This window comes from Quercus lobata, chromosome 6 (genome assembly GCF_001633185.2).
Source record: "Quercus lobata isolate SW786 chromosome 6, ValleyOak3.0 Primary Assembly, whole genome shotgun sequence".
Taxonomy (NCBI): Eukaryota; Viridiplantae; Streptophyta; class Magnoliopsida; order Fagales; family Fagaceae; genus Quercus; species Quercus lobata.
Genome location: NC_044909.1, coordinates 16,355,652 through 16,369,001, shown reverse-complemented (window position 1 = coordinate 16,369,001; position 13,350 = coordinate 16,355,652). Strand labels below are relative to the sequence as shown.

The 13,350-nt window shown below is 34.7% G+C and overlaps 1 protein-coding gene across 1 annotated transcript; it reads right to left on the bottom strand.

Moving 5' to 3' along the window:
• Window positions 1-536: 536 nt before the first annotated feature.
• Window positions 537-10,635, bottom strand: LOC115950764 (cellulose synthase-like protein G2). Its single transcript, XM_031068001.1, has 8 exons — window positions 10,019-10,635; window positions 9,497-9,592; window positions 2,656-2,784; window positions 2,352-2,564; window positions 2,157-2,253; window positions 1,811-1,980; window positions 1,366-1,716; window positions 537-1,118 (listed from the first exon to the last, which is right to left on the bottom strand). Exons 1-8 carry the CDS (start codon window positions 10,628-10,630, stop codon window positions 570-572), a joined length of 2,217 nt encoding a protein of 738 aa, XP_030923861.1. The 5' UTR covers window positions 10,631-10,635; the 3' UTR covers window positions 537-569.
• Window positions 10,636-13,350: the final 2,715 nt, after the last annotated feature.

Sequence of the window (13,350 nt, the reverse complement as noted above, 5' to 3'; positions counted from 1 at the left end):
CACCTGGCGCAGTGAGAGTATCGTGCAAAGGGGAAAAAACTGTACAAAGTATGTGCCAAATGGCAAATATAGGAAAGACAAGAGTGTGTGTGTGTTTTTTTTTAAGGATTTTTTTAAAGATTTTTAGATGCTACAAACACGTAGAAGATTTGAAATATCCATAATGAGTGAATCTTAGGAGAGTAATGTTATTTTCTAGAATGAAAATATTATTGTATTTAGTGTGAATCTCAAGTTTAGATTGAAATATTGCAATTGATGCTTAGCTTGTTAGAGGTGAAAATCACTTGGATTACTCGATAATTAGTTTTGGCAGGTGAAATCAGTTGCACGTAGGGCAAGTGATTACGGATGATTCATGCATACACATTAAAAAAAAAAAAAAAAAAAAAATAGAAGAAGAAGAAGAAGAAGAATATAACACTACGAAGAATGTACCAATAAAATATACATATATAAAACATTAGAAATAGAGAAGTTTTTTATTTATTGAATTTAGAATGTAAATATTTCTATAATTAGTAGCAAAAAACAAATTTGAAATTTGCACTAAATAAATTGTCTTACGCTTAGCAACAGAGAATGATACATCCCAGTAACAAGAAAATAGTTGAGAACATAGCAGATAATATAGTGACTGATGGCCGAACACGTCCCTTATCCTTCCTTATTATCATTGCCTCAATTATTGGGAAATTCATAACTAAGATATAGAATGAGATGAAAACTTGCACAAGCATCTGGTCCCAATTGCCCACAAAGATCACCCTGACAAGTCCACCAATGAAGGAAACCATGTTCAAGATGATTAGAGAAACCATAGGAACAAGAAACATATTTGATGTTTGAAAATCAAATTTGCCCATTTTGTATAGTTTCACTTGTTCAACGTCCTCAACTTTGTTGGTAGGCAAGAAACTGGCTTCTCTCATTCCAATCCTCTTCATAATAGCATCTAAGCTTCCATATAAGCGAGATGTAATTGACTTCATCATCCATATCCTTTGTTCATTTCTCCATATTTGGAATGACCCTCCAGTTGAAAGAACCTCTTGTAAATGTTTGGAAATGGACGATAAAAATATGAACAAAAATATAACAAAGTAGGAGTTTGAAACCTGTCAAAAAGTAACGATGATTATTAGGAAATGGGAAATATATAATACTTTGAAAATTACAATGGGAAGGTGAAATTTGAATACTAGATGTCTCCATCGGAAACACCAGGAAGCACTAATTGAGCTACAAATCTACTTGCAAGATATGGAAAATGTTTTTTTTTTTTTTTAATGAATATGGACAATGTTTATGTACTACTAAAAGCAATAAGAGTGTGCTTGAGGGAGATGTGTCTATCGTTCTTACCTTAGGGTACAATGGGATGTTGTTAAGTAAACATAGCTGAGGAATAGTGGCAAAACACCATAATGGCAAGAAATATAATAGGGGGGAAAATGCATAATATCCGTAGCACATGCTCACAAAAATAGACATTCTTGGTGGTCCATATATAAGAGGGCAGAACTTTGAGAAACCGACTTCAGCCAATCCAGAGCTCCATCTCATGCCTTGTATCAAGTTGTCGTTCAAATTGGTGGTGCCACTTCCCAAGAATTGTGGCCTCGATGGATCACAATAAACTGAAGTCCAACCTTTGCAATGTAAGGTGAACCCTGTCAAGTAATCTTCAACCACAGAATCATATAAGAAACCAACCTGCCAAGGAGAAGTCAAAATATTTTATATATGAGTCAATAATTGAAAAACTAATATAGGAAAGAAAAAAAAAAGTCATATGAGGTTTACTTGCCTCTTTGCCCCATTTAGTGTCCTTTTCATAGGTACAGGAGGCTAACAATCGAGTCTCTTCTAGCAATCTATGCTGGACATTAAGCGCATTAGACTTGTAGTTTCCGCGGAGGGATTTGATTAATTCATTGGATGAACCAAATGATTGTTTAAGTTCCTCTAGATCAATATCTGGAGAGTGAAAATGAAATTACCATCAGTCTCTCATAAGCAATGACATGTTTTTATCAAGGCAAATGATATTTCAACAGCACAAAGGTTACTTCCATACTAACTTCTTTGTTGAAATATTCATACACCCACTTTCTACAATTCAATAGCAATAGACCAAAAAAAATCCAACAAACCTTGTATAGAACGTCCACATAATGACACCCTCTTGATATAAAAACCTGTACCAGACAAGATTGGTCCCTGGAGCCCATCTATCCCTTGCCATTGTACCTAAAGGGAATATAAAGCCAATTTTGAATTTTTGTTTTCTTTATGTAGTCTTAAAGGCTCGTGCATGCATATGTAAGCACTTAGTTTTTATTCCATACCGAAAATATCATTCTCAGCTGACTGTCATAGATGTCGCTCTTACTGATATTATGAAATCTCTGAGGGAATTGAACAAAAGCTAGCAAAGGCGAGATCTTCGAGTCAAGATGGAAACACATTGCTCGTCTAGCCGAAGTTGGGTCATTGCAATACATATCACAATCCAGCACTAATATGTAAGGGGAATTGCTTATCATGCAAGAGACCCGTTGCTGCAATAATACTTGTCAACTTTTTGATGCATAAATGATATTTAGTTATCCCTTAATAAAATTATATAAAAGAGGGAAAGAATGCTCATACAAGGACATTGAGTGCTCCAGCCTTAAAATGGTGAGAATGAGGAGGCCTTTTCTCACGAGCAACATAAACAAGGAGAGGTATCTTAACTTGGTCTACTTGCACTTTATCATTGGAATTATCTTGTATCACCTGTCAACGTCGCAAACCTCAGATAATATGGTAGAAAGGATAGAAAGAGGCTGGAATATTTAAACATAGAAAAAGAGAGGAAGAAATTAAGAGGCTGAAATTTTTTGATGACTTTTCTAAAAATAGGATGGAACTGTGGAAAGATAAATAGCATCTTATAGTTAATTTCTTGAAAGACATTTTCCCCCTTTTTTCATTTAGTAAGTTATCTATATGGGATGGGTCTCGATCACATGACTTTAATTTTTAACTTATACCTCCAATTTCCAATTATAAGTATGCCATTTGAGTCAAAAGTTTATTGTCTTCTAATTTTTCACTTCTCCAAGTTAATATATGCCATACTAATTTGGGTTTTGGCTGGGACACCAGTCACACCACTATTACAGGCTTAAATTTCTCTCTATCTTGTTCAATATGATTTGGAGATAATAACAAGAACAAGAACAAGAACAAGCAGTGAGTGATTCTATGAAATTTGGAATGCTGTAAGTGATTCTGTTGGGGCTAGTATGGGTCGATCCAAATATTGTGAGTCTAGATCTGGTTGAGACTTGAAATGTTGTGACTTGTGAACGATTCTATGAATGAAGGATGAGATTGGAATCAGTTGGGGCTGGTTTGTGTCTGTGAATTTGTTTTTGTGACATGACTAGGTTGATCAGAAAGAAGAATGGTTGAAATCTGAGAAGAACGGGAGAGAAAAAAATAAAAACTAAATGGGATAGTGATAGAGTATTGAGGCTGTTGTAGTTGTGTGTGATAATAGATCAGCTAGAGTAGCATTTTAGACCAAATTTGACTAAAAAGGCATTGAGCCTGATGTAAATCCTCTTAGGGAGCCTTTTTTTTTTTTTGTCAACTCTTTGGGTGTTTTTAATTAGCCGTAATATATCCTTTAATATGATGCACATTATCATAATGTGAATATTATAATATTTGGTTCACTTAATTTTTTTTTTTAAGATTACAGTAATATGAAATTACAAAATATATCACATCATCATAATCTCATTACCTTATTAGATGAGAGTAATTTTACGTTAGAGTATTCAAATAAAAAATGTGATAAATGCTAAAAAATTAGTATTTTAGCAACAAAACTACCAAAAATCCCTCTACATCAATGGTGTTAAACTTCAAACTTTTTTAGTAAGATGCTATATTATTTTATTAATTTATTTCTTTCTCTCTCTCCCGTGGCTCTCTCTCTCTCAAGTCTCCTCTCTCATCTATCACACATCTCTCTCCTCTCTTCTCTTCTCTCCTTTCTCACTTATCCTCTGTCACACATAGCTCTCTCCCCCACCACACCATCTCACCCAAGTTTCTTCCTCTCCCTCTCACCATCTCAGCCAACTCTCACCCATGATGCCACCAATCAAAACCACCAAGAAACAACACCGTCCCCACCAAAGATCGGCAATAACTTGAGCTATGGTGAGATTGTGTGCGGTGGTTGGCGTTGGCATGTAGTGGTTGTTGAGATCATTGGTGGTGTTCTAGGTTCGTGGGTTGTGGGTTATGGGTTCGTGGGTTGCGGGTTGTTGAGATTAGTGGGTTTGGGCTCCGATTTTGGCAAATGAAGCAACTTTGGCTCTAGTGAAGGGTATGGCAAAGGCTATGGCTATGGTGAGGATCATGGCCAAGGCGGTGGCAATTGAGAAAATTTTTTAAATACCACTGGGTTGGGGTGGGTTTGTTGGTTTGTGACTCCGTGGTGGTGGTGGGTTGAACTATTGTGGCAAGGGATTGTGGGTTGCTGGCAGTGGATGTGAATGATGGTGGCAGGGGGTAGTGGTGGGTTGAAATCGGGTTGCAATTGTGGCTGGGGATTGTGGTTGAAATCAGGTTGAGTTTGTAGCAAGGGATTGGGTAGTGGTTGGTTGTGGGTTCGTGGAGATGGTGAATGGTGGGTTGTGAGGGTGGCTGAGAGAGAGAGAGAGAGAGAGGCCAAACATGGCAAAACGGGTCAGAAAATCCTGACCCGATCCGACCTGAAAAATACCTAATCCGAAGTAAAAAAGGGTTGACCCATGATCTGACCTGTGTTTTTTACGGATCAACCCAACCCGACCCGTGACCCGACCTAAACCCGAACCATTTTTAAAAAATTTTTTTTTGGTAAAAAACGAGTAAAATTAAAACAATATTGGTTTAATTGTTTATTGTGAGCTTTAAGGAAACAATTGATACATTTACATAACAGCATGCAAATTAATTGAAAGATAAATACATGTGGTTGAGCATTCGGTAATGAGTAAAGATTTTTAGATATCAAATAGCAAAGTACATGTCAAAATAATCTGTAGAGTTAAAAATATAGATTTAAAATTGTAGACATGTGTGAGAAACATTCACAAGTGTGAAAATAGTGAAACCAAAGTATCAAATTAGCATAAATTATGAATGCTTAAACCTATTTTTTAACAATTTATGTCCAAAATAAACGGTTTTTCAAAATAAATTATGATATTTTCTAGAGTATGTGTTGCTTAACAATGATATGATATTCATAAAAAAAGACCATATATAAATAAGTAAGCAATCAAACTTTAATGTATATCTCAAATTGAAATAGAATGTCAATCACAATTGATAATAGATTATAAAATTAATTTTCAAGATTGTAAATTTCTTATATGTTTTTATTCTTTATCAAATAAGTTATCCAATAAGTCATTTGTAATTTTTTTTTTATGTTTTGGGATATTGATATTGTGTAGAAATAAAACTTGTGTATTTGTTTTACTTATCTTTGTGTTATTTTGTTTTAGATAGCAATGTTAGGATTTGTATAATTTTAAAATTATTGAATAAGTATTAATAAGTTTAACTGAGTTCATTCTTGATATAAGTTGTGAATTCAAAATAATTAATTTTATATCAAGTAATTTGTTGCATAACTTTCCAAATGGCAAATACATGTTGTTTTCTTAAAAAAAAAAAAAAAAAAAAAAAAAATCATGTGAAAAATACCGGTCAACCCGACCCAACCCGCAACCCGATTGACCCAAACCTGTTTTTAACCCGCTTAAAATGACCCGTGACCCGTTTGACCTGAACCAAATCCGACCCGACCCACCCGTTTTGCCATGTCTAACAAAGGGTGAGAGCGAGAAATTAATAAAAAAAATTAATAGTTTTTAGCTTGATGGGAAAAATAGGACATTTATTTTGATGAATTTTAAAGTGAGTTGTTAAAATTGATAAAGTAGTATTTTGAGTTGCTTAAGTTTTTTAATTGACAGAATTTCCCATGTTAATAATTTTATTTACAAAATAGTCGTGGAATTATTTTAATATTTTGGACAAGAATTTGAATCTTAGATTAGTTTGTATTTTTAATTTCTCTCAGCCTAACTGAAAACCCAAAAGTTTTCTCTCACTTTCTCTCAGCCTTTCCTAGAAACCAAACAATCACCTAGCAACTTGCGATTCTCTACCTCTTCCTTGTCCGCCATATGATAAAAAGACCAAAGCTCAAAGATTAGTCATAATGATTTGCCAAAGCCACCACAATAGCTTAATCAAGCTTGGGCGCTTCGGGTTCGAGTTTTGGAGGATTCTAGGTGATCACTCGGTCATAGTTCAAATCTAATTTTGGACGTTGATTATGCTCCTTCCTCTAATCAACTTGAGTTTCTCTTGCTCATTTTTATTTATTTATTTTATTTATCTTTTTAGGTTTTACAGTACATTGTCGACCAAATTTGGGAATTAAGCCCATTTTCCCAACTATATAGTTAATAGGCACGGTCTCAGAAGTATATATTTTACTAATATCTCGAGTCTCAAAGACTCGATTTAGGCCTATAAATTGAGTCTCAAAGACTCAGTTTCCATGGTCTGATCATGTTTGATGTGATATTTTTTCCACGTGGTGTCTACCAAGAAATTGAGTCTCTAAGACTCAATTTATAATCCAACCCTTTAAAAAACAACTATAATGTTTTAAGCACACCCTTTACACCTTCTCTTCCTCTCTCCCCACTCTTTGTTTTGTTCTTTCCTTTCTCTGTCTCGGTCCATCTCTCTCAGATCGACATGGAGGGTGTGGGTTTGTGGGGATTGGCGTGGTGGAGGGTGTGGGTTTGTGGAGATCAACGTCTGTGGTGGACATTGGCGTTTGTGTTCGAGGTTGAGGTGTGGGTCACGGTGGTTGCTGGGTTGTGGAATTGATGAATCGATGGTTGGGTTATGGAAATCGGTGACTGGGTTGTAGGAATCGGTGGTTAGGTTGTGGGATTCGAGGGCCGGGTGATGGAGTTAGTGATTGGGGTGTGGAATCGGTGATTGGGTTGTCGGTATCGGTGACTGGGTTGTGGGAAACGGTGAGTGGGTTATGGGTTGTGTGGGTTTGGGTTTTGGTGGGTCATTAGGTGGCGGAGTCCGGTCTGTTTAGGTTTGTGGGTATGGATTTGGTAGTGGTGGTGTTGTTGAATTTTAGGTGGTGGTGGTGGCTGTTATGCTGTGGGTGAGTTTTTTCTTTTTTCTTCTCTCTCTCTCTCTCTCTCTCTTCTTGGTTCATTGTGTTGGGATTGTTGATCTTGTTGTATTTTTGGGATTTCTTAAATTTTTTTTTTTTTTGGTATTTCTCGGAATGGCTTGTACATGAGAGACTTAGACAAAAATCTTTTTTGGCTTATAAATCGAGTCTTAGAGACTCGATTTTCAGGTGGACGCCATATGAAAAAAATGTCACATCAGACGTGATTAGAACACTAAAATTGAGTCTCAAAGACTCGATTTATAAGCCCTAAATCAAGTCTTTTAAACTCGAGATGTTAGTAAAAAATATAATTTTGTAACAGTGCCTACTAATTATATTGTTTGGCAAACTGTGTTAATTTCCAATTTTGGCTGTGCATTGTTTATGTTTTGTTGCAGAGAAAAGTTGTGTATATATGCTATTTGTGTTGTGTTATTTGGTTATTTCAATTACGAACAGTAACTGGGTTGTGGATAGATGCATTTTGTTTGGATGGTGAGAAAGTGAAAAGAAATTTGTTATTTTTTATATGTATTTGACTTGTTTGGTTGGTGAGAAAGTGAGGGAAAGTGAAGTAAATTTTGTTTAATTATTTTCTGGTTTTTATTAAAAAATACAATTGTAGTTAATTTTGATGGATATTTTAGAAAATCACTGTAAATAGCAATATTACATTCTTAGAACATTACTGGAATGAAACTAATTAACCAAACATTGTGATGTTATTTTCATATAGTGAGAATACATGAATTTAACATTACGAGAATGTTAAATTACAATCATGTGAACCAAACACACCTTTAAATGTAGTCATTTTTTCCACATTTACTATAAGAGTAATACTACAATCACAAACTATTTTACAATATTTTTACAAAATGTTAATATGACCAACTTCTTATTTGATTTTTATCTAGACCCACTATTAATATCATTTTTTTTTTATCAATAATCACCCATCATATTAATAGTTTATAAAAAATTTTGTAAAATAGTTTATATCTATGATATTTTTTTTTTGGTTTAATATATCTATAGAATTATTCTTACTGCAATGACTCCCCAGACATACAAACCAATATTTTATAATTTCTGTTCAACTCCTCAAGGAACAAAAACAATAAAACCAGAAGTTGATAAAGTGTGAAAACCAAAATCCGCTACACACCTACACCCAGACAATCCTCCACTAATCAAGACTCAAAACTGATAAAAGCAAAAGATAAAGATGTCATTGGAACAATCAAGTTCAAAATCCAAAACCCAAGTTTGACTTCCGCCAATGCGATAGAGACGCACATGCTCCATCTCATGGAAAAAAAGATAAAGAAGTCATTGGAGAGCTAATATAGCACGCAAGCAGCAATTCAAGCCACGTATGTGTCAACATAGTCAGGAGCAGAAAAAAGAATAGTACACATCCACGCAAATTATATTACACAATTTTATATACATCCCTAACAGTAAGTGAAATTTGAAATCACAATTTGCAAATTAAAAAATTTGAGATGCTTTTTAGGATGTATGTAAAATTGTGTTAAATAATTTATGTACAATAAATTTAACCTAAAAAGAAAATTTGCTAAAGTACAAAATCTATTGATTACCTACCGCACTCTTTTTCTTTTTTTTTTGGTTAATACCTACCGCACTCTTTAATATTCGCCCACTTTCTTCCTGTTAAATACAAAATCTATTTTATTCAAAAAGCTCCCTTGCTAAAGTACAAGACAGTAAAGGCACAATCTTTGAAGATTTGATTAATGCATATGAAGAATTCCTTTATTTTTTGTCTTTTGTCTTTTTTAATTTGATGAATGTTTTTGGCGATGCTTAACCCTACACTAAACGTTAAACTCACATTTGGCCGTATTACTTTACTTTTTTCTACTTCTTTTTGAGTAAACGGATTACTTGTTTTAATTAACAAATTAAAAATGAACCAAATAAATTAATCTAGATCGGACTATCATCCTAGTTAAAGTTGGACTAATTTTAAAACTAAAACATTACTATTGGGCGTGCTAAATCAAGTTTTTTTTTTGTTTTTTTTTTTTAATTTCTTTGGAAAAATAAGTTCCCTAGGCAGTAGTTGTCCTTATCATTCTTAAATCAACCAAATGCTAGTAAGAGACAAATGATGACAATGTAGGGTTGAACAAAAACGAAACAGCATTTTGAGTCCTTTGACACAGTATAGAAAAAGAAAAAAATTGGTACCTCAATTAGAGAAGGGTGATCTCGAGCCGGGATTCTATTGCCATCCACTCTTCCTCTTACATTTGCTATAGACTCCTTAAATATCACGTATCTTTCCTGCACCAAATATCTCACCTCTATATCAGCTATCCGAGGCTGCTAAAACATAGAAATTTCTGGCCAAAAGAAAACTAAAACGTCCACAATTAATTTGGAAATGCAAAATCAAAACTTCTAACAAACGCAAACTCACTCATACGCACCAACCCACAGAGTAATACTGCATATATACATACAAACTGTTATTGGTTTTCACATAGTCCAGCACTAATACTAGAAGAATGAAGAATGGTAAAATAGTAAATATTGTTAACAGACTTTTAAATTTTTTATTAAGATGGTGTCAAAATTTATATAATTTAATTTATTAACAATTGTCGAAGCATCCGTTAACATTACCCATTATTTTATAAACAGAAAACTTCGAAAATTTTGTATAAAAAGTTTTGTATGTAAAAGTTAATTAACCTTCGGTACACAAACCTGAATTTTCCGTCGCTCGGACATGAACTCGGAACTCTCAGAACCTTCGTCATCATCCTTTGAACCCGAAAAATAAGCCTCTGGGGACCTCGTCTTGATTCTGTACTTTCTACAAAAAGGAAGCCACCACCTTGCAAACGAGTAAGCCTCCTTCATACCATACAAAGTTATAGGAGACCCTCCGTCATCTGAAAGATATACGTGAAGCTTCTCGGGCGGGTAGTCAAGTGCCATGGCGGATAACACAGTGTTCATCACCTCCACAGTTGGTTCCTTGTCTGGATCCGTGGTGCATATGAACACATCAATCGCTGGGAGCTTATCATCCTCTGGCAATCTCTCGGGAAAGACTGTTCGAGTAACTGGACGCCACCGAAAAGCTTGGTCGAGGAGCCATATGAAAGAGAGAAGGAGCTCAGAAGCGCAGACAAGAAGCCATGGTAGAAATAAGTGTGTGGCTTTGGCATTGGGATCTTGGTCTTGGAAGAGAAAAGAGATTCTATAGTAAATCAAGAAAGCTAATGCTATGGAGTGGAGAAGTACATGTGACCTGTTGATGAATATGGAGAGAGTCTGGACATGGCAGACATGGAGAGGAAGAGAATCCTCCATTTCTTCTTGAGTATTGCTTGTATTACCCTCAATTCCCTGGATCTCAATAATGAGAGCTATATTTAATAGAGGAGAAAAACCCATTTTAGTCTTTATATTTTCACACGATTTTCAATTTGGTCCCTATCTTTTATTTTCACCGTTTTTAGTCCTTCTTTTGAAGTACGCGTTTCGTTTTAGTCCTTACCGTTACTCATTTAACAGAAATATCCTATGTGGCAAACGGTCGAATAGTGAATGCTAACGTGTCCATTAAAATAATATTAAAAAAATTATTTACATTTTTAAAAATGCCACATCAGTAATTTAATTTAATTTTTTTTAAAAGCCACATCAAATAAAAATAATATAAAAATTTCTAACCTAATTATTTTTTTAAAAAAAGAAAAGAAATTAGTTAAATTATTATTATTATTTTTTTTTTTGAAGAACATGAAGACTCAAAACTATGTGTTCTTCATTTTCTTTCCCAACTAAGCTTGCCTAGAAAATTAAAAATTAAAAATTTACTTTTCTTTTCTTGCATTTTCTTAGCAATCAAACCCATAAGATCACTCAAATTTACAAAATAAAAAGACATGCCCATAAAAATTTACAAAACACAAGCATTCAACAAGATTTTCTTATGCTTTGAAACCAAACACAAAAAACACAAAACTCAAACCCAGATTTTCGGCCTCCATGCACTCCACAAACCCAGAAATCAACATCGGAATACAACATTGCCACAAACCCACAACCCCAAAAATCAACATACACCACAAACCCACAAACCAACCGTCGAAATACATATCTCCACCACAATCTGCACCACTGAGTTGAGACATAGAGAGATGAAAGAGAGAGACTTACCGATCTAGGATAGAGAGACGATGATCTATGAGTTAGAGAGAGTTTGAGCCATTTGGGTCTGAGTTTGAGCAGAAATGAGATTATGAGATTAAAGAGTTTGGGGTCATCTTGGCTTCACAACCATTGATTTGGGCTCCAATACCAAATCGATGATTGGGGTTTCGTACAACGGAGCCATACTGAATCGGCGACTATGGTGAGTTATCGAATCGATGGACCTTCGCGATGGGTTTTCTTTCTTTGACGGCAGCGGCGACCTCACTGAGTCTTGAACGAGTTTGATGGCAGTGACCTCATCACTATGATTTGAGAGAGTTTGGGTTAGATTGAAGTTTGGCAGTCGGTGGAGATGAGATTTTGAGAGAGTTTAGGTTTGAGAGAGATTTCGTCGAGGGTGAAGAGAGAAAGAGAAAATTAGAGATAGAGAGAGTTTAGAGATGAGATTAAAAGAAAAAGAAAAAGAATTAAGGTTAAAGAAAATTTGATTTGATATGAGATTTGGGAAGCTTATTTTTGTGTTTGTGTTTGTTTTTTAATTAGATTTTTTTTTTAAAAACCGTTTTTCAATTAGATTTAAGTTTTGTTTTTTTAATTTATTTTATTTTTTGGTTTAAATTTTCTGACATGGCTTTTTGTAAAAAATTAAAATGTTGACGTGGCATATAAAAATTCCAAATAATATTTTTTTAATAATATTTTAATCGTCACATCAGCGTCACATCAGCTAATAGGATGTTTAGTCTACCACTTAGGATTTTGCCATTAGGGCACTAACAGTAGGGACAAAAACATAATCACTTTTTGATTTTAGGGACTAAAAGCAGTGAAAATAAAAGATAGGGACCAAAGTGGGAATCGCGTGAAAATGTAGGAATGAAAATGGTTTTCCGCCTTTAATTTAAAATTTAATTACATAGTATGTACTACCTCATTATGCTGAGTCAACTGTCATGCGTCAACTATCAACGACAAGATGAATTTTACTCGTAGGATAGAAATTATAAGAAGTAATAATGTATTACACATTGCACTAGAAATCTAGAATGCTCTTTTCACATAGTTTTTGCATACATTTGTCTCGGTCTTTGTCAAATTCCTTTCTCTTTTTTTTTTTTTTTTTAATTTTAAATTGAATAAGGTAAAAGTTTAGTTACAAAATTAATTGTAGTATTAGGTTACAAATTTACACGATATATTTTTTTATTGGAGGTGAATTTTGACAAATCTACTATTAAATTACTGTAAAGAGGGGAAATTCTCAACCTATCACAAGCTGACACGTCACATTACCAAGTCCACAAAATACAGCCAATTACAAAGCACCACGTACTACTCCTAGGTTTCACTATCACTATTTGGAAGCCAACGAAAATTTGCCAAGTGTCATGCAAAAACCAATCACGCATCAGCGCACGTTTAAGCAATGACTTAATCAATCCAGCACGTGTAAGCGATGACACAAGCAGTCCAGCACGTGTAAGCGATGACATAAGCGGACCAATCAGGCTGTGACATGTGTCACCAATCAAACTCCGCCACATGTCGCTCACCCACCTCCAAACTCTTATAAATAGAAGCCTTCCTAAGACATTTAAGGGAACCAAGATTCAGAAGTGAAAAAGCTCTGCAAGAATCAAGCCTCAAAGTCTTCAAGAGCTTCAAGAACTTCAACCCCAAAATCGGAGAACATTCGAAGCAGAATCATCCAAACCATTTGCCTAGATCCTAAAGTTTGAGGGAATCAAGCTCAAAGTGTCCGAAAACATCAACAAATCACAAATCAACGAAGCTCTACGGATTCAAGTCTCCAAAGCCCTGAAGAACTTCCATTACAAACCTTCAAATACAAAGAACATTCAAAGAGGAAT